Source organism: Gastrolobium bilobum, unplaced genomic scaffold (genome assembly GCF_033153095.1).
Source record: "Gastrolobium bilobum isolate Gb01-03AN ecotype WA unplaced genomic scaffold, APGP_CSIRO_Gbil_v1 utg1051, whole genome shotgun sequence".
In the NCBI taxonomy this organism is placed as follows: Eukaryota; Viridiplantae; Streptophyta; class Magnoliopsida; order Fabales; family Fabaceae; genus Gastrolobium; species Gastrolobium bilobum.
The window spans coordinates 258,706-282,028 of record NW_026897568.1 but is presented as its reverse complement, the minus strand read 5'-3'; the positions used below and the strand labels follow the sequence as shown (position 1 = coordinate 282,028).

Below are 23,323 nucleotides of genomic sequence, written 5' to 3'. Positions count from 1 at the left end.
TCTTCTTTGCAGTCTTTTCGATTTCTAGATCAAACTGTAAAGGTGTTAGTATATAGGTGTCCTAGAGACAATCTGTTTTATCATATGAACACCTTTTTCTATTTGGTATATCATGATTAATAAATTTGAGCAAACTTTATCTTTATCATATTTATGTGTCGCCAATATTTTATTGTTAATATACGTTTAAAGATAAAGACCCTAGGAATAGAGCATGTGTTCACTCAGGGATCTATGATAGGGATCATGATCATGAGGACACTGAATGTCTATTACCTAAAATCTGTTCCTGGTCTTGAATCCCCAAGAAAGGGTATTGGTGATTTCAATAAGACTAGTACGACATCATCTACTTGTATGGAGATACAAGGTAAGGACCTCATGGAATGCAGGCATGTTGATGCCTTAGCTGATGTCGTGGGTGGATCTGTTGGAGAACAGATAGCACTGAACTGACCCGCTTAGAGACTCCACAAGGATTCATTATAGAGAGTATCATTGGATTTGAAAAGTCTCTGAACGTTTGGTAGTGCGGATCGTCCTAGACTTTAGGATGTCATCGAATACTATGTCCTAGAGATATACTTTGACTGTACAACTCTATCCGCCTGAAAAATGGGGAGAACAGTGTACTCTTGGGTATAACTCGAATACATGAGTATAGATGGACATGCCGAAAGGACTCACAATCCCTTATAAGGGATTAGTCGTTCACAAAGACCGGTAGGGCTGAGATGACTTCTAGTTGACTCGGGAATCTATGCATAGTAAGAGATCATGAAGAGTCATGATCTGTCTTAGAGTCAATAGAAGAAGATTCCTAGTTCCTGTGAAATATTATATTTAGTCAATAAAGAGAGATGATACTCTATCCTTGCTCTCGACTAAATGTGAATGACGATGTGAGGGATAATGCTGGCACGGTATCCAAATCAGAAAGGTAGATCACTTGATCAACTCAATTAGTTCTGGGGCTACAGAGCATTGCTAGTGTATCATGTAGTCATTAAATGGATTGGGCCTTTTAAAGAAGTTTAAATGGTTCAAGTTTATTTAGTCAGTAACTAATTGGGCCTAATGGGTCACACACAAAGGTTATTCCTTATTGCAAGTTATAGCAAGTTTGGACCAATAGTGAGTTATTGGGCTTTGTCAAGACTATGAGTTAAGTTGGGTTGGAGTAGGGACTCCAAGCCCACTTGAACCATGTGCCTTTTTGGGGCATTAATGGTGAAAGAGTTTTCTCCACTAATGGGCCCAAATATGATGATAGGCCAAAGAGGCCTTGGGGCATGAATCCTAGTAAGTCAAAGAGTTGACTTGACCAAAATAAGGTTTAGGCAAATTTGAAATTTGAAATTTGAAATTTGAATTTTTAAAATTTGAAATTTGAAATTTGAAATTTGAAATTTGAATTTGAAATTTGAATTTCGAATTCGAATTACGAACTTGGATAAGATTGAATTTATATTTGAGTTTAAATTTCAAATTGGAATTTGAAATTTGAATTTGAATTTCAAATGAGGTTAGGTTGTTGAGAATAATTTAAAATTATTTAAAGCAATAATCCAATAGAGATTGGATGAATATTCTCTCAACTACTCTTTCATTTGAATTCGGAATTTAAATGAATACCGTTGCAACAAAATTTCTGAGGAAAGGAAAGATATTAAAGGGGCGCATAATTAAAGGGAGTGAATCAAGGAAAGTCCCTCTCATCATTCAATATGTGCGCCTAATTAAAAGTGGCTGATGAGGGGCGCCTAATCAAGGGAGAGAATCAAGGAAAGTCTCTCTCATCCTTTTAATGTGTGCGCCTAATTAAAGGGAGTTGATGTGGGGCGCATAATGAGATGGAGAGTATCAAGGAAAGTCTCTCTCGTCACTTTAACTTGTGCGCCTAATCATAGGAGGGGCTTATGTGGTTGATCAGTTCTTTATAAAAACCTGATGCATCATCTCTCCTAAAGGGTGTAGAATTCGAAAAAGAAAAAGCTCCAACCTTTCCTTCTCTCTCGTGTTGCACCATCACCTAACCTCAAGACACCATTATAGTCTTGAGAAAAATAATCCAAACACTTGGTAGCCTCTTCCTTGCATGCGCCTAGCCAGCCACCGAGGATAAGGAGGGATCAAGGAGAAAGAGTTCTCGCTAGCAAGAAGGAGATAACCGCGTGGATCACCATTGGAGGGCGTCATCCTTTTGCGCCTACAAGTGAAAAGGTAATTCTGAAACCCTATCATTTCAATGTAAAGCATTCATACATGGGGTGTATAGATGGTCTATGCTTCCGCTGCGAAATTTTTTTGTTTTCCACCCATGTATGCGCACCATAGTATGACTATGGTGCAGTCTTTCGAACCTGCAAAAGGTTCACTGTTAGCTTTACCTCGCATAAAAGAGAGAAATCAAATTAGTAACAAAATAAAAAGAAAAATTCCAATCTCAAAGATCGAAAGTTAAAACTAATATTGGCGTGATTAATCCCCGGCAACGGCGCAAAAAACTTGTTGCGAAATCGGCAAGTATGCCGTTCGTTTCAAGTAATAAAAGTGATAAGTAAAGATTTTTCCCTCGAGGATTAATGCACCAAGTATTAATTTAACTATTCCCCTTAAGTTAGAAAAGAAAATTGGTTTGATTGTGAAAGTGATTAATTGTTGTAATTTCTAAATAGAATTTTAAAAACAATAAGATTAAAACGCATGCAAGAAAAGATCAAGAACGTAACGAAAAATATGAGATTGATTGAAAGTTGTAAAAAAATTGTAGCCATAATGCACTTCACCTGTAATCCTCCCTTATATTCCTATATTGTATTTTATAATTAACTAATTGGTTTGCTCAGACAATTCATTATTTTCTAATAAATTAGTTGAACCCTAATATCTTAGTGGTTTCAACCCTTTAACCCAATTAAAATCATAGTGTCCTAGCAATCCCTCTTGAATTAAGCATTAAGCAAGTGAATTAAAAGTCTGCAATCTATGCAAGCCTATGTCTAGGTCATGCACAAATTGTTATTCTACCCTTGTCCAGACTAAAACCCTAATATGTTTATTGTGAGTTCTGACCCTCAAAGCCCTATAATTAGAGTGGCCAATTCTAATCAGGATATGGAAAAATTAACACAGGTAGAATAAAAAAAACTAACTAATTCACTTATAAAAATAATATAGAAAATATAAAGGATTCACATCGGGTCTGTGATCCCAACTACAAAAAGAAATTAGCCAGACATATTCATGTCTGACTTAAACAAATTAAAAGAACAAAAATTGTGCATAAACGAAAAAGAAAAGAAGAAGAAGATAGAAGATCAATGGTCATCGGTCTTCAACTCCGGCAAAATCCTGATCTCCAGCGTGAGTCTCCAAGAATTCTCTCAATTCTCTGATCCTCACTATTCTTTCCTGCCAAAGATGTCTGTCTTCTAGGGTCTGAGTCTCTATTTATGGAGTTTGTGCCCTTGCTTAGAAATCTTGATCGAATCTTCGTCATATATCTTGGTCTAATCTTTCTGATATAGTCTGAAATCAGCTTTAAGATTTTCCCGTACCTCCCGCGCTACTAGCGTGGATCCCACGTTGATAGCGTGGGAGTTTTGTTCAAGTACTGGAAGTTCACGCTACTAGCGTGGTTCCCATGCTGACAGCAAGGTTGGCAAGATTGGCTGGCGCTGCTAGCGCGAATGCCACGCTAACAGCGTGGAGGTTTTGGATGAAAATTACTTCTGGAGTTGACAGCGCCACCCCCACGCCAGTAGCGTGGGGCTTCAGTTTTGTGCTTCCAAATTGGGCTTCTTTCTGTTCTGTTTTCCTACAAAATTAGAAGAAAATCAGTTACAATATCTCTTATTGAGATTTATCCATTTAATAGCAACTACAACCCTTTTTTATCCAAGATTGATCAAGATTCTTTTTCTTTTTGGCTTAAATTCGTATATATGCTGGAGACAAATCAGTATTTTCTTAAAAATGAGTTAGTTTGTGAAGTAAAGTGTGGAAATATTAAGGATGCATGTAAAATATGGTATAATGATGTTTAAGCATGAAAGTTGAACTGTTGTTTTGAAAAAAAATTGGACCTTGGACCCTTGAAAGCCATGGAACCTGCGGATTATGCAGAAATTCTGCAATTTTCGTGTTCTGTCCGCGTGGTAATCGATTACCCTGTACATGGTAATCGATTACCCTGTTCATGGTAATCGATTACTGTAAGAACCCGCACCGTTAATTAATGAAGTTAATTAATTAATTATGAGAAATTAGGAAATAATTCCATAATTGATCCTAATAATTATTATGATGCTTAGATAATTATAGTAAGTGAGTAACAATGCTGAAAGTCGCTTGTAACACCCCTTATATATCTGGTATGTTATCATATCATCGTATTAAGCTGCGATTAATTAAAAATGCAAAATATCTTTTTCTTTTCAATTATGACGTCATTAATCTTAGCCAAGTTGATTACTTAATCAATTTTCATAAAACATCGCCTATATGTAAATTGCAATTAGACATCTAACTGAAATACCTCAATATACCGATATAAGTGAGTATCTAAGTCACGGACCTACAACACGTAGTCCGGACAATATCCTGACACATTATTACATCTAGAATCCAAACTAAGACATAACCAAGTCAACGTGGCATGGACAATCCCCATGCTCACCAAATAGCAACATACCAACAGAGTCTCAACATGGTAATCCAAAAATGAAGCTAAAAATCATAAAGCAGTAAACAGGATCCAGCATCCAAGTATAACAGCAAAGCAGCATAAGCAGATATCATCAATCAACTAAGCTCTGGCTTCCTGCCACTAAAGGTATCAACCCCCTGGTTACCTGAACCTGAAATAAGCGCCTCCAAACGTGGGGTGAGATCTCTAAACAAGAAATCTCAATAAGACAAGGGGTCCTCAAGGATCTTCCACCCCAAGCTCACTTACATGTGCAATATAAGTTCAAAAGCTTTTAACAGTATAAGTTCCAAAACTATGTAGTGCAACAGATATTCATGCCATGTGTGTCAAAACTATTCTACTGGCCAGAGAAATGCAGGAATACGTCTATTACCCACAGTTAGTACAAGGAACACCGCTTGCACCTCACCCACAGCCTCACCCCATTGTATGTACCACATACTCAGGCTTACCGTATAGGTGGAACACCACATGCATATCATAAAGGCACTTGCATATAACAACTCAACAACATTTCATAAACCAATATATCATGAAAACAACATCATGCATATAACTATACCCCCATGGGACATGGTGGAACCAACAATGGCTAAACCGAGGACACGAAAGCTTACCTCTTAAGCTAACTATCCAATCCAAGAGTCCACACAATCTCAAAGTCCACAAACAGCAAGATCACAATCTGTTTAGACCAATTATAACATTAATATTCATACTCTACAAGCATACTATAAAAGACAACGCCTTTCCTTTATGTTTTACGTCTTTAGGCTCCTCACAAAGCCACAAGCCCTTAATCACTTAGATTCTGACTTAGTTAATTATTACAGAGGTTCAACATAACCCATCATGGGTCCACAACCCATAAATATCATTATGTATGAACAGTGCAGCCACTGTTCATCGAAAACCCAGAATATCCGGAGATTCCTCGGGGACATATCCGGATATCAATATCCGGATATTTCTCGGGAACATATCCGGATATCAATATTCGGATATTTCCACACCCTATATCCGGATATCCATATCCGGATATCCAGAAACCCATACCCGGATATCGATATCCGGATATCAATATCCGGATATTTCTACCAAAATATCCAAATATTTCGCGACAGAATGCAGTTTTTCATTTTCGCGAAGATATCCCTTCAAGGTTCTATTTTTAACAATTAAACACGTTAAAGCATGCATCATTAAGTCCATTTAGGTTCATATGCCAGTTGGTTACTTAAACAACTCATTAAACATGCCAAGTCACCTCTTTTAAACAATTAAAACTCATGATCAAAGGTTCAACAACATATCCAAGCTTCAAACTCAGAAAAGAAAGGCTCTTGGAGCTCACTTGAAGCTCCCAAAGGTTCTAACTTTGAAGTGTACGAAAATGGCACACCACCAAGCTTCTTCCTCACCAAAAATGGCTTCTTGAAGCATCCAATGGCAAGAACAAAGGCTAACACCAAAGGATACACCAACTCAGCCCCTCAAAACAGACTCAAACAGTCACCCAAGCTCAGAATACAAAGCTTTTCACTCACCCAAGTCTCAACCACACTCAGCAAGGTGTTTAGATGAAGAAAGTAGAAGGAAATGGCTTCAAACTCACAAAAGAATCACCAAGGCAATGGAACAGTGTTTAGAGAAAATGGTCAGCCTCCATTCACGTAGGAGTCATAAGGTGTCTAGGGTTTTGTGCCCAACTTATGTATATATAGCCACTTAAGTCATAAACGCACAGTATTAGAAATAATAGCTACGCTTAGCATTTTAATCCCAAACTCAGAATTCTGAACCTACTTAATTTTACAAGATTTATCATATTTTTATTATATTTTTCGGAGCACCTTTCCGGTACGCGCTTTTCCATAGTCAGTACCAGTTCTGGCACCAGTTCTCATTATATTAACTTGAAACTTGTTTTACAAGTCCTATATATTATTATAGGAATTATCATGCACTTATTATAATTTTCTGGGATACTTCATCAACGCATTTATACCGAGTAGCAGAACCGGTATCTGTACTTTTCATCAGAAAAGCAACTTTCAACATTATTACTCACTTACCATAATTATTTAAGCCTCATAATAATTATTAGGGTCAATTATGGAATTATTTTCTACTTACTCATAATTAATTAATTAATTTCCTTAATTAACGGTGCGGGTTCTTACATTCACCCCACCTTTTTAGGATTGTGTCCTCAAAATCAGAAACATACCTGTCTCGAAGCATGGGACACTGCCGGAGAAGCTCATCCTCTCACTCCCAGAATTACCCTTCCGGAATTCGTCCCGTTCATCGTATTTTGACCATCGAAATGATCTTGCTCCTTCGCTGCTTCTCGCCACGATCGAGAAATCTTGAGTGGTACGACGGGAGATCTCAAGTTCTCCCGAACCTCCACATCGCACCACGTGCGAAGGATTCGCTACAACCTTGCGAAGTTGAGACACGTGAAACGCGTCTTGGGTGTTGTCCAAGTTCGGAGGCAAGGCAATCGGTAGGCAACAGGTCTTACTCTACCACGTAACTGGTATGGCCCAATGAATCGCGGGCTCAGTTTCCTCACTCTGAGTGCCCAAACAACACCGGCGACAGTGAAAGTTTCACAAATACGTGCTCACCCTTACTGAACTCCCGTGGACTACGACTTTGAGTTGAAGTACCATCTTGGCAAGGCCAATGTGGTAGCTGATGCTTTGAGTCGGAAGTCCGTGAGTCTTTCCAGTTTGACCATTGGTGACTATGACATCATTGAGCAGTTTCGAGATCTGATGGTGACTTCCTTGTTTGGGGTGCACTTCTCGAAATGGAAACCATGCAAGTTGAGAACGAGCTCATGGAAAAGATCAAAGAAGCGCAAGTGCGGAGAGAGTGCCTAAATTATGTGAAGAACCAGGACGATGTGTCTTGGAATGAGGATAGACTGTTGACCTTTCAGAAGACGATTGTGGTTCCTCGAGGTCCTTTGACAGTTGAGGTGATGACAGAGGCTCATAAGGGCCAGTTTACTGTCCACCCTGGTACTACAAAGATGTATCAAGACTTGAAAAAGAGCTATTGGTGGCCGGGCATGAAGAAGGACATTGTTGTTTTTGTGTCCAAATGCTTAGTTTGTCAGAAGGTGAAGATAGAACACCAGAAGCCGTCTGGTAAGCTTCAACCTCTTGAGATTCCGGAATGGAAATGGGATAGCATTTCCATGGACTTCGTGGTGGGATTGCCGAAGACTCAAGCTGGTTATGACTCTATCTGGGTTATTGTGGACAGATTAACCAAGTCTGCCCACATTCTTCTGGTGAAGGTGAGCTTCACTACTGAGAAGTTGGCGAGACTATATGTTCGCGAGATTGTGAGACTTCACGGGGTGCCCGAGAGTATCATTAGTGATAGGGACCCGAAGTTCACATCTCGATTCTAGGAGGCGCTGCAGGAGGCTTTTGGTAAGCAGTTGAGACTGAGTACAACCTATCACCCTCAGACTGACGGACAGACTGAACGGACCATCCAGACATTGGAGGACATGTTGAGGGCTTGCACTTTGGAGCAGGGTTCAGCATGGGATAGGTACCTGTCATTGGTTGAATTTTTGTACAACAATAGTTTCCATGCTAGCCTGGGCATGGCACCCTACGAGGCATTGTATGGTAGGAGGTGTCGGACTCCTACCTGCTGGTCTGAGGTTGGAGACAAGGAGCTGTTTGGTTTGGACTTTGTCCAAGATACCACCACCCTGCAGATCAAGTTGATCAGGGAAAAGTTGAAGCAGACGCAGAATCGCCAGAAGAATTACTACGATGTGCGACATCGTCCACTGGAGTTCAGTGAGGGTGAGCACGTGTTTGTGAGACTTTCACCTTTCACCGGTGTTGGTCGGGCCCTTGGAGTGAGGAAGCTGAGCCCGCGGTTCATTGGGCCATACCAGATACTTGGTAGAGTATGACTTGTTGTCTACCGCCTTGCCTTGCCTCCGAACTTGGCCAACATCCACGACGTGTTTCACGTGTCTCAGCTTCGCAATTATGTAGCGGATCCTTCGCACATGGTGCAACCGGATGCTGTGGAGGTTCGGGAGAACCTAATGATATGATCCCCAATAGGAATGGAGGAATGGATCTACTAGGAATGGAATTCTAACCCCAAATTCATCCACCAACACGACCTGTTAAGAACAGAGCGTATCTCACGCTACAGACCTCGGATTTGGGTGATTCCAAAACGAGGTGAAAGATGGCTTCCTGAATCACGATTTTGGCACAAGAATCACCGAAAAAGGAAAGGATAAGGAATTCGAGAGATATGAATCCAAGATAATATAGAACGAAATTGGAGTTTAAGGATTATAAGTAGGCGCCACAATTCGAAAGAGAAGAAAGAGTTCTATTCACTACCTAAGTTTGGCCATCAGTTTGTGGATGACAAGTAGTAGAAAAGAGAAGTTTAGTCCCCAACTTACTCCATAATGTCCTCCAAAAATGGCTTAAGAATTTAGTATCACGATCAGAGACAATGCTTCTTGGAAGTCCATGGAGTCTTACCACTTCCTTGAAGAACAAATCAGCAATATGGATTGCATCATCAACTTTTTTGCACGGAATAAAATGTGCCATCTTAGAAAACCTGTCCACCACAACAAAAATAGAATCTTTACCATTTTTAGACCGAGGTAGTCCTAACACAAAATCCATAGAAATATCAATCCAAGGGCAATCTGGAATAGGTAAAGGAGTATACAACCCATGAGGCAATAATTTAGACTTAGATTGCTTACATACAATGCATCTTTCACACAATTTATGTACATCACGCTTCATGTGTGGCCAATAAAAATGTTCATGCAGCATGTCTAGAGTCTTTTGGATTCCAAAATGTCCCATTAATCCCCCCGCATGTGCCTCTTTCACAAATAATTCCCTAATAGAACCTTTAGGAACACACAATCTCTTTTCTTTAAATAAGTAATCATTATGCCTAAAGAATCCATTTTGAGCAGCATCCACACAAGTTTCATAGATTTGTGCAAAGTCTGGATCATGCTCATACAATGCCTTAATATGATCAAAACCAATAAACTTAGTTTCAAGAGTAGAGAACAAAGCATACCTTCTTGAAAGTGCATCTGCAACTACATTAGACTTACCTTTCTTGTGCTTGATCACATAGGGAAACTGCTCCAAGAACTCTACCCATTTGGCATGCCTTTTGTTAAGCTTGCCTTGTCCTTTTAAGTACTTTAAGGACTCATGGTCACTGTTGATGACAAACTCTTTGGGCAAGAGATAGTGTTGTCATGTTTGCAAAGCCCTTACCAATGCATACAATTCCTTATCATATGTGGAATAATTAAGAGCAGCCCCATTCAGTTTTTCACTAAAATAGGCAATGGGATGCCCCTCTTGCATCAAAACAGCCCCTATCCCCACATTAGATGCATCACATTCAATCTCAAAAGATTTAGAAAAATTAGGCAATACAAGAATAGGTGCATGAGTTAATTTATCTTTGAGGGCAGCAAAGGCTTTCTCTTGTTTTTCACCCCATTTAAAACCAACATGCCTTTTAATCACTTCATTCAAGGGTGCAGCTATGGTACTGAAATCTTTAACAAATCTCCTATAGAAACTAGCTAAGCCATGAAAGCTTCTCACCTCACTTACATTCTTAGGAGTTGGCCACTCTTGAATAGATTTCACCTTCTCTTGATCAACTTGCACTCCTTGTGAGCTAACAACAAAACCAAGAAAAACAACATGGTCTATACAAAACACACATTTTTCCATGTTAGCATACAATTTCTCATGCCTTAGTGCTTCCACAACATACCTCAAGTGCACAAGATGATCATCATAGGATTTGCTATAAATCAGAATATCATCAAAATAAACCACAACAAACTTTCCTAGAAACTCCCTTAACACATGATTCATTAGTCTCATGAAGGTACTAGGAGCATTGGTTAAACCAAAGGGCATAACCAACCATTCATACAGCCCATATTTAGTTTTAAAAGCTGTTTTCCATTCATCCCCTTCTCTAATCCTAATTTGATGGTATCCACTTTTTAAATCAATTTTAGAGAAGAAACAAGCACCATGCAATTCATCCAATAAATCATCCAATCTAGGAATAGGATGTCTATACTTTACCGTGATGTTATTGATGGCTCTACAGTCAGTGCACATTCTCCAGGTTCCATCTTTCTTAGGCACTAAAAGGACTGGGACTGCACATGGACTTAAGCTTTCTTGCACCCATCCTCTTTTCATCAAGTCTTCAACTTGTCTCTGAATCTCCTTGGTCTCTTGGGGGTTACTCCTATAGGCTGGCCTATTAGGCAATGCAGCTCCCGGCACGAGATCAATTTGATGTTCAATGCCTCTTAGAGGAGGCAGTCCATGAGGCACCTCTTTGGGAAAGACATCTTCAAATTCCTGCAACAAAGAAGAAACCTCATTTGGAAGAGAGTTAGTAGGACTGGCATATTTGATATTATTACACTCTTTACTCAAAAGTAAGAGCATTGGCTTTTTCAATTGTATAGCCTTTTTCACCTCTTTTTCTTTTATAAACAAATTTTGTGTTTTTCTCTCTTTTTTTCTCTGATACCACATGATATGATCCCCAATAGGAATGGAGGAATGGATCTACTAGGAATGGAATTCTAACCCCAAATTCATCCACCAACACGACCTGTTAAGAACAGAGCGTATCTCACGCTACAGACCTCGGATTTGGGTGATTCCAAAACGAGGTGAAAGATGGCTTCCTGAATCGCGATTTTGGCACAAGAATCACCGGAAAAGGATAAGGAATTCGAGAGATATGAATCCAAGATAATATAGAACGAAATTGGAGTTTAAGGATTATAGGTAGGCGCCACAATTCGAAAGAATTGATAAGCCCAAGAACGCCACAAGGATTGATGCCCTTGATAAGTTCAGAGATTCTCAAAAGAACCCAAGAGAACTAGTCTCACCAAAATAGGTTAACTTGATATTCCAAATCTATCTTCAAAAGCCATGGTGTTCCCTTATATAGTGGGCAACAACCATATTGAGTTTAACCTAAAAGTACTTACACATAAAAGAAGATAGACAACCCAATAATCCAGCTCAATAAGCCTTATTACAAAAAGTTTAACTAAATATAAGAAAATAAAAAATTAAGTGCAGAATTTGGGCCAAGTAAAATAAAGCCTTCATGCATATCCATTGAGGCTTATTCTTCAAGGTCTTCAATTTTAATTAAGTGGATCATTTTGGGCTCTTCTTCCTTTAGACTTGGGCTTGTCTCATGTAAAGTGGTCACCAAGAGATTTAGAGCCTCTTTAGCCTTTTTAGCTTTTGCTCTTGTCATTGGGCCTCCAAGACCTTGTATGTCCTCCAAGTTTGTTGTCTTGGTCATGCCACCTCCTATGTCCTCATCACCTAAAGACTCCCATCGGACCACTCAAGATTCTCGATCGTGGCGAGAAGCAGCTGAGGAGCAAGATCATTCCGATGGTCAAAGTGCAGTGGACCGGAAGAACTCCTGAGGAGTGCAATTGGGAGCGAGAGGACGAGCTTCTCTGGCAGTATCCTGACTTCCGAGACATGTATGTTTCTGATTTTGAAGACAAAATCCTTAAAAAGGTGGGGTGAATGTAAGAACCCGCACCGTTAATTAAGGAAGTTAATTAATTAATTATGAGAAATTAGGAAATAATTTCATAATTGACCCTATTAATTATTATGAGGCTTAGATAATTATAGTAAGTGAGTAATAATGCTGAAAGACGCTTTTCGGACGAAAAGTGCAGATACCGGTTCTGGTACTCGGTATAAATGCGTACCGATGAAGTATCCCGGAAAATTATAATAAGTTTGGGAATATTAATAGAATAATATATAGGACTTGTAAAACAAGTTTCAAGTTAAAATAATGAGAACTGGTGTCAGAACTGGTGTCAGAACTGATACTGGCTATGGAAAAGCGCGTACCGGAAATGTGCTGTGAAAAATAAAATAAAAATATGATAAATCTTAGAAAAATAAGTAGGTTCATAACCCTAAGTTTGGGATTAAAATGCTAAGCGTAACAATTAATGATAATACAGTGCGATTAAGGCTAAGTGGGCTATAAATACCTCTCTTGCTCAAAACCCTTGGTATTCTATCAGCCTCTACGTGACCTTCTTGAGGAGCTGACTTGTTGTCACTGTTCCATTGCATTTCCTTCTCTTTCTTGAGCTTTGAGGCTTTTCTTCCATGAAAGCTTCTCCTAAACACTTGTTGTGAGAGAGAGTTATCATTGGAATAGGGTTGTGGTCTTGTTTCTGAGTAAGGGAGTCAGTTTGAGGGAGAGTTGGATGCTGACCTTGGGTTTGGAGAGTGTGTGAACCTCGTGCTTCATACTTTGGAGGTCCAAGGAGCCACCTTTGATGAGGAAGAACCTTGTTTGCTTCTCATTTTTGTGTACCTGTGGAAACAGAGCTTTGTGAGCTTCAAGTGAGCTCCAAGAGCACCTTCTTGCTCTGTTTTGAGCTTGTGGTATGATCATCACCCTTATGCTTGAGTTTCTTTGTTAAAATGGAACCTTGATGCATGTAATGAACTAAAGTTGATAACTTAAGGTTGGGTAATGCTAAACACACCTTAAATCGCATGTTTAAGCTTCTGTATGCATGAAATGAACCACCTTTGAGAAGGATATCTCGCGAAATACAGAACTGTATTCTGTCGCAAAATATCCGGATATGGATATCCAGATATTAATATCTAGATATGGGGTTCTGAATATCCGGATATTGATATCCGAATATTGACAGTCAGATATCCGGATATTGATATTCGGATATGCCCCCGACAAATATCCGGATATTCTGGGTTTTTGAAGAACAGTAGCTGCACTGTTCATACAGAATGATGTTTGGGGTTTGTGGACCCTAGACTGGTTAAGTTGAGTGTAACACCCCGTGTATACCCGGTTTGTTAACATATCATCGTATTAAGCTGCGCATAATAAAAAATGCGGAATATCTTTTTCTTTTCAATTATGACGTCATTATACTTAGCCAAGTTGATTACTTAATCAATTTCATAAAATATCGCCTGTATGTAAATTGCAAAAAGACATCTAACTGAAATATCTCATAATATAGATAAAGTGAGTATCTATGTCACGGATCCACTACACGTAGTCCGGACAAGAATCCTGATGCATTAATACAACTCCAACATAAAACAAGACATAATCAAGTCTATGTGGCATGGACAATCCCCATGCTCACCAAATCAACAGCATAACCAACAGAGTCTCAACAGAGAAATCCATAAACTAAAGCTAAAAGCATAAGACAGTAAATAGGATCCAACATCCAATCATAACAGCATATCAGCATAAGCAGCGTAAACATGTAACATCTATCAGCTAAGCTCTGGCCTCCTGCCACTAGAGGTCTCAACCCCCGCATTACCTGAACCTGAAATAAGCATTCCCCAAACGTAGGGTGAGATCTCTAAACCAGAAATCTCAGTAAGACAAGGGGTCCTCAAGGATCTTCCACCCTAAGCTCACTTACATGTGCAATATAAGTTCCAAAAGCAGTAATTCAATATAAGTTCCAAAACTCAATGCAGCGCAACAGATATTCATGCCATGTGTGTTTAACTATTCTACTGGCCAGAGAAATGCAGGAATACGTCTATACCTACATATAGTACAAGGAATACCGCTTGCACCTCACCCACAGCCTCACCATATTATATGTACTACATACTCAGGCTTACCGTATAGGTGGAACACCACATGCATATCCAAAAGACACTAGCATATAACAGCTCAAAAGCATTTCCAAAACATCAAAAGCATGTAACACAGCATGCATATAACCATACCCCCATGGGACATGGTGGAACCACAACATGGCTAAACCGAGGACACGAAAGCTTACCTTGCAAGCTCACAATCCAATGCCAAGAGTCCACACAGCTCAACGTCCACAAACAGTACAATCACAATCTGTTTGGACCAATAATTATATCAATAAACACAGCTCATACACATAAACATAAAGACTATGTTTTCCTTTTACGGTTATGTCTTTAGGCTTCTCACAAAGTCACAAGCCCTAAAACACTTAGGTTCTGACTTAGATAATTTATCACAGAAGTACCACTTCATCAAACTAGGGTCCACAAACCCATACAAGACCTCTGTATGAACATCACCTTACTGTTCATCGAAAACCCAGAATATCCGAATATATGTCGGGACATATCCGGATATCAATATCCGGATATTTACAACCACATATCCGGATATTTCGCGACAGAACCCAGATTCTGCATTTCGCGAAAATCCAGCCAAAGGTCCAACTTTTATCATTTACAGAACATCAAAGCATGCATTTTTATGTTCATTTAGGTTCAACTAACAGTTGGTTACATGTTTAACTCATTTACATGCAAAGACACCACCTTTAAAACATTAAAACCCATGATCAAGGTTAGGCAACTCATCCCAAACCTTAAAACAGAGGAAAGAGTGCTCTTGGAGCTCACAATCAGCTCCTCAAACTCTGACTTATACAGAAAACGAAAATGCCTTCACAAAGGTTGGTTCTAGCATCCAAAGATCACTCCTTGGACCTCAAAGGGCCATGATCAAGGCTCGCAACATTCAACCCAACAAGTCAGCCCTCAAGGTACCCCAAGACAGTCCCCAAACTCAGAAAATGGTTGGCCTTTTCACTCACAATGTTCACCCTCACCCCAACCAAGTGTTTAGGATGAAGAAAAGAGAAGACTCAATGCAAAAGAAGCCAACTTGCTCAACAAATGGTGAAGAAAGAGAAATGGAACAGTAATCAACACTCAGCCACCAAAAGAGTCACGTAAGAAATCTGAATGTCTAGGGTTTTGTGCCTTAACAAGCCTATATATAGTCACTTAAGCATTAAACACATAGATATAACATTAATTGCTACGCTTAGCATTTTAATCCCAAACTCAGGATTCTTAACCTACTCAATTTTACAAGAATTATCATATTTCTATTTTATTTTTCAGAGTACCTTTTCGGTACGCACTTTTCCATAGCCAGTATCAGTTTTTGGCACCAGTTCTCATTATTTTAACTTGAAACTCGTTTTACAAGTCCTATATATTATTCTAGGAATTATCATGCACTTATTATAATTTTTCGGGATACTTTTTCGGTACACATTTATACCGACTAGCAGAACCGGTATCTGCGCTTTTTGTCCGAAAAGCGACTTTCAGCATTATTAATCACTTTCTATAATTATTTAAGCCTCATAATAATTATTAGGGTCAATTATGAAATTATTTCCTCATTCTCATATTTAATTAATTAATTTCCTTAATTAACGGTGTGGGTTCTTACATTGAGCTTCTGTATTGATTAGTTAAGTCAGAATCTAAGTGATTAAGGGCTTGTGGCTTTGTGAGAAGCCTTAAGACATGAAATGTAAAGGAAAGATGTTGTCCTTGTGTCTTATACTTGTTGAGTATGATTTTGATATGATTGTTGGTCCAAAACAAATTGTGATTCTGCTGTGTTTGGACTTTGAGATTGGTTGGACTCTTGGCTTGGATTGTTAGCTTGCAAGGTAAGCTTTTGTGTCCTCAGTTTAGCCATTGTTGGTTCCACCATGTCCCATGGAGGTATGGTTATATGCATGATGTTGTTTTCATGATATATTGATTTGTGAAATGTTGTTGAGCTGTTATATGCGAGTGCCTTTATGATATCATGTGGTGTTCCACCTATACGGTAAGCCTGAGTATGAGGTACATACAAGAGGGTGAGGCTGTGGGTGAGATGCAAGCGGTGTTCCTTGTACTTATTATGGGGTTGTAGACGTACGTCCTGCATTTCTCTGGCTAGTAGAATAGTTAAAACACACATGGCATGAATATTTGTTGCACTGCATAGTTTTGGAACTTATACTGTCAAATGCTTTTGAACTTACATTGCTCGTGTAAGTGAGCTTGGGGTGGAAGATCCTTGAGGACCCCTTGTCTTACTGAGATTTCTTTTAGAGATCTCACCCCACGTTTGGGGCACATATTTCAGGTTCAGGTAATGCGGGGGTTGAGACCTCTGGCGGCAGGAGGCCGGAGCTTAGCTGATTATATATGTTGTATGCTGACATGACTGAATATTGGATGTTGTTTATGTTTTTTGTCCTTATATTGATATTATTGTTGAGACGGTTGTGGGGCTTGTTGCCTTATTTGGTGAGCATAGGGATTGGCCATGCCACATTGACTTGACTTTATGTTTAGTGGTTTCTAGTTGTAATTAATAATGTATTAGGATATTGTCCGGACTACATATTGTAGATCTGTGACTTAGATACTCACATCTATGTTACGAGATATTTCAGTTAGCTGTCTTTTATGTTTAGTGGTTTCTAGTTGTAATTAATAATGTATCAGGATATTGTCCGGACTACATGTTGTAGATCCGTGACTTAGATACTCACATCTATGTTACGAGGTATTTCAGTTAGCTGTCTTCTGCAATTTACATACAGGAGATGTTTTATGAAATGAATTAAGTAATTCAACTTGGCTAATGATAATGACGTCATAATTAAAAAGAAAAAGATATTCCGTATTTTTAAATTAAGTGTGGCTTAATACAATGATATGATAACAAACCGGATATATACGGGGTGTTACAATTACCGTGTGGAGTAATCGATTACCCCCTGTCAGAAAGATTAGAAACCAGTTCTGATGCGTGAGAAAGTCCCAATTTGGGTATGATACCCTATGGAGTTAGTGTTACTGATGGAAAATATTAATACCAATAATAGTGAGGATTAATATGCGATAATTATGATTTAGAAAGGATTTAAGTCACTAAACAAAAAAGAAAACATTGCTCAATTAATGTGAAAATTGGGATTCAGAATATTGATAATGTTCTTGATATAAAACAGATTGTAATTATTGGATTGTGTGACTGTTGGTGTAACTGTATATATCGAGCCTTTGGATAGAGATTTGGGCACTACAGGTAAGCTTTCGTGCCATCGGTTTTACCCATTAAAGGTTCCACCATACCTCGTGGAGGGATGGTTTATATGCATGATATGTTTTCTGAAAAATATCTGTTTATAATATGAGTATTAAAAATGTTGTTGAGCTGGATTATTATTATATTGCAATTGCCATATGCATATGTATGTGGGGTATTCCACACGAGACGCTAATCCCTTAGCATGTCGGGCCACATACAAAAAGGTAACTCCGTGTGTGAGGTACATGGTGGACTCATTATACTGTTGGTTGTAGACGTATGTAATTCCTACGTTTTATTCTCTGGCCAGTAGGATGCACACACATGACATGGACATATGCTGCATTGCACAAATTTTACTATTATACTATTGTATCACTTTTGAACTTATATTGCACATATAAGTGAGCTTGGGGTGGAGAGATCCTTGAAGACTCCTTGTCTTACTGAGATTTCTTGTTAGAGATCTCACCCCATGTGGGGCATATTTTCATGTACAGGTGTTCCTGAGGTTGAGACCTCTGGTGGCAGGAGGCCGAAGTTGAGTTGAGATGATGCATGCACCTTGCCATATTATCATGATTTTTGTCTTGCTATTATGTTTTATGGCCATTGTGTTTGATACACGATTTGCTGATTATGTTGCTTTATTTTGTGAGCATGGGGGTTGTCCATGCCACATTTGAATAAGCTGTATTTATTCAGACTGAGTTGTATTATTGTATCAGGACATGTCTGGTCTACATGTTGTAGTTCCATGACTTGATACATTATTTTTGTTATGAGGTAGTCAGTGTAGTTATTTATTGCAATTTAGATACATGCGGCTTTTGAAAAAGAATTAAGTATATCCACTGGGTTAATTTGATAATGTTCATAATTGGAAAAATTTAGCTCATTTATTTAGCTACGCTTATTACCATTATATGTTTAATACACCGAGTGTACACGGGGTGTCACATAGTCCCTTGTGTAACATAAGATGTAGTCCCTTGTGTGAGGTATACCATGTGGTGTGTTGTATAAGATGAAATGTCTTATACTTGGTATGTTACAAGATAGAGTTTCTTGCATAATGCATACTTTATTCTCTGGCCAGTGGAATAATTATTTATGGTATTCTAGTGAGGGTTGATGGACCTGAGGAATGACCTGACGATATGGATATATGTCACCCCGTGTGGGGATTGTACTGAGTTTGTGAGCATTCTGGTGATGGCTGATAGTCTAGAGGAATTTATTGATGAGATGGATATATCTCACCCTGTGTGGGGATTGTTTGATACACTTGGCAATGATGCATATATTCTATATTATTCTGTTTATTGCTTTTCTACCTAAAGTGAACTGCGAGGTTGGAGGAATCCTCTAAGGACCCCTAGTTTACTGAGATATTTATTTCACCCCACGTTTCAGGGATCCACCTTTCAGGTACTGATATGGATGATGTTGCAGCATTATGTGGCAGGAGGCTAAGATAGAGCTATATGATATGACACGAGACTCTTTTGATGCTTATTGTTGTATTTATATTTAACACATGATGAGTGTGTATTTTGATAGAGCATAGAGGGTGTTTATGCCTATGTTGTATAAGACTTGTACATTTGTTAGTGGAATATGTATAGGTTATGCAAATAAGTATGTGTAATACTTTTATTGTATGATGTTTATCATTGATGATATGTTGTGTTATGTAAATGTCTTGAAGCCTAAGTAATTCCATCGTTGGAGGAGTATTTTGTAACATGATATTGTAAGGCTTTTATGCCTAATGTTAATTTAAAGACTTAAGTTTGAATGATGTATGTGGATTATTCATGAAATATGTTTCAAACCTTATAGATGGAAGCCTAAGCAGTGGATTGCTAGGAAATGGGGTTATGCAATGTATGATTGGTATGAATCCTATGGAATTAATGCAAATTTATGTTCTTATGGTGTATGAGAGAGATCCATTGATGGATCAATGAAATATGCCTAGAAATGGCTAAAGAAAGGTAATATAAAAATATGAAGATATAGGTTGAAACCATATTTGAATGAGTTAGAATGAAAGATGATTCCAATAAGCCTGTGGAAATAAGTATGATGATAGGTCATTGTCATAAGGTTGATGAAATGTTAAACATCATAACAATCTCTTTTGAGGTACTAAAGTTGATGAACAAATACATAAGGATTTATGTATGAATGATTTAAAAAACATGGTTATATAATCATCACATAGGTGAGGCATTATATAAGAGACGTGATTTATTCCATTGGAGAGAAAGATAGATGTAGAGCATGTGCAGGGATGTCCATTTGGGACAATAACTTATAGCAAGACACGGGAAAGAACTGTCATTTATAAGGAACACAGGTTGCTCGCTTAAGTGAGCAGTCTAGCAAGCAGAATTCATGTTGGGCAATAGCTACTGCTTGGGAATTAAGTAGCTCGATGTTCTCCTTGCGTAAGCGAGCAGTTTGGCGAGGAAATACAATCTACTAGCTAGCTTGCAGTCCAGCGAGTAGAAGCAGACAAGTTAAACATGATTTAGTAAAATGATCATATCTTGATCTACGATGCTCCAAATTGAGTGATGTTTGGACCTATGTGTGGCTAATATATAGGGATATAACCATGTAAAATATCAGGATCATTGGGTATGTGGATCATTACCAGTTTAATTTGGAAGTTTTTGTCTTGTTTTCAAAAAATTTGGTTGAAGCAGTTAGCTTGTGACAGACGTATCTTGAGTTATATTGATCCAATTGAGGCTTGTTATGTCGTTGGAAAACTCAAGATGTCAAATTTAACATGGCAAAAAATCATAATTTATGATGAGGACTAGTAGTCCCAGTTTTAGAAAACAAAAGGGTTGTTCACTGTTGAGAAAAGTACAGAATGTGATTTTCAACATGTTAGTCTATAGTGGCTACATGGTGAATGACTTAGAGTATGTTTGTAACCCTTGGGGCTCATAGTATTGTCTTATAGGGGAATGTAAAAAGAAAGATTAACGCTTCCGAATTATATACAATTTATAATTAAAGTATTTGATATAATTGAATATAGAGTATATTATTTGCAGTGAATGTAAAAGTAAAGGAAAAAGTTTATCCATAATTCTAATTAATTACTTTGATTGTAAATGTGCTTAATATCATAAATAATGATAACATACCCGTTCATGAATGGGGTGTTACAATACAACACGATAATAATTCATGTCATTTTTTTAAACTCGAACATGACATATTTAAGCCCGCAATCGACACCAAATACATTTTGACATATCATGTCGTGAATCGACTAGTGATGCCACCGTTAAAAATGTTCTTTTCTAAATCCTCAATTAATTTGGAGGATTTAGGTGGTGGGGGTAGTAATTTAGCTCATGTCCAAAATTTCTCAATAAATCCCTGTTTCCAGACCATGGTTTAAGCTCCTTTAATAAATATTTATTGTTATCTACAGTTTGCTTCGTTTTATTGTTACAGATTTTAAAGGTTTAAATATAAAATTTTGTTATTAATAAGGATATGACAGAAGACTTAATTATATTTAAAACTTGTTTATAATTCTTGGGAACATAAAACCAATTGTTTTTTTTTAAAAAAAAAAATTGTACTACTTAAAAACTTATATAAGTCAGTTATATTTGTTGCTTTAGTATAATTTTTTAAAATCTTACGTACAATTTAGAAGTATAAATTATGGGAAATTGAAAAGTTACGTTACAGGAATATAATTTTTTTTTCCTACATATAGATAGATAACAACGCTAGCCCTTTTCTTTTTCTTTTTTCAAAAAAATTTACTGTGGACCCCACAGACATTGTATCTAAAAGAAAGTGGAGGTTTTGTTCTGTAACATTACAGACATAAACCCCATAAATTATATGTAAAAAGTTGTACGGAAGTCGGCAACAAATAAAACTAATTGATTTAAAAAAATTTACGTAAAATATGGAAGTATAAATCATATGTAAAATTTTTTACACAAGTAATCAACAAATAAAACAAATTGATTTGAAATTTTTTTTGTAAGTATATATCACATTGGTTAGATATGACTCATACTTTTGGATGCTGATGATGATTTTTATTGTTGTGGTCAGCAACAACACAATAGGAGAATGTATAAAGGCATTGAGTGATGAGAGACTGGAGAAATGAGCTATAATTGTTTGTCCAATACCTCACTATTTGTGAGTGAGGACTTGCACCGTTATGTATACAGTTATGCACCAGAGTAAAAGATAATCTAAGATAAAGTCCATATGTTCATTATAAAAAAAAGAAATGTGACACCTTAATGGGCCTTTATAGTCCGGCCCATACATATTAAGCTATGAAATCCGGTCCAGATTAGTATATATTTGATACAAAATTTCATTACAAAATATTTGGATTACTTACACAATCACATCATTTCAATATTTTGACTGCTTACAATACCATTCCATTAATGAATAACACAATCCTCTCTGCGTTCAACATCACACTACCAACATACAAACTATCAAAGACCAAACTCAGTACAATGGTACATATTTTCCTTATCGGATTTGAACCGATGACTTACTCTACCACTGAGTTAAAGGGGCTCCATAAATGTGCTATCTTCCTTCTCACAGCCCTTTGACTAAGTTGAACATTAAGGGGGCGTTTGTTAGAGCTGAAGTATTTTTTTACAAAGAAAATATAATTATCAGGGATCTTCAAGGAAAGTGAGATAAGTAGAAAAATTAAAAAAAATGTTGTTTGATTGAGCAAAATATTACTGAAAAAATTGAATTAAATATCCCAAATCTATGTTTGGTTGAAAATAAAATATTAATGAAAAACCAGGTTGAAATTACAAAATCCTTCACAATATTTGAATCAGAGTAACTATTGCCTATGTCATTGGATATCAGTTGTGCCAACGGCAATATTGAAGTTTCCATATCTCTGTCTTTGTCTCCATCTCTCATTTCAAAGTCAGCAACCATCTGGAAAGGCAAAGAAGTATTACATGAACCCAACAAGAAAGCCAAGAGAAGTGTGCCAGTATATTTGATGATGCAGCGCAAGTCAGTCCTGAAGAGAAGCAACGAAACAACAAGAGGGAGTAGAAAGCGCATAACATCGTATGCGTCAGCTTCAACAGAAAAAATCCCCAAATTACTTGCTACAAGTCCCACCAAAATGCTCACCAGAGAACCACTCAGGGTGCTTCCAATCTTGGCCCTTTCTTACCTTACAATAATAATACATCCAATCCCGTAAAACAAAACCTAATGCTATTAATTCTGGCAACTAAAATAAAAAAATTGAATAAAAAAGTGAAAGGAAAGGAAGAGGAACAAGTACCAAATTCCAAAAGCAGCGGCGGTGAAAGAGAGCAGTCCAGTTTCCCCATGTGTCGTGAGGAGAAATGAGAGGGACATATCTCTTTGGCGGGTCCTTCACTTTGGTGGTTTCCATATCTCTATCTCTGTCTCTGTCTCTCACTTTGGCACTAGGTTAGAAGAGGATAATTTTGATAGGTCATTCTTCCTCTTTTTTTCATTTAGCTGGTTATCGTCAAATAC

The 23,323-nt window shown here is 37.8% G+C and overlaps 1 protein-coding gene across 1 annotated transcript in view; it reads left to right on the top strand.

Moving 5' to 3' along the window:
• The window catches only part of LOC133308184 (uncharacterized), a 42,353-nt gene extending 22,905 nt beyond the window's left edge, over positions 1-19,448 (top strand). The window contains exon 4 of the mRNA XM_061508787.1: positions 19,175-19,448. Within this exon, the coding sequence (XP_061364771.1) occupies positions 19,175-19,239 (65 nt within the window). The 3' untranslated portion in view covers positions 19,240-19,448. The remainder of the gene's footprint in view (positions 1-19,174) is intronic.
• Positions 19,449-23,323: the final 3,875 nt, after the last annotated feature.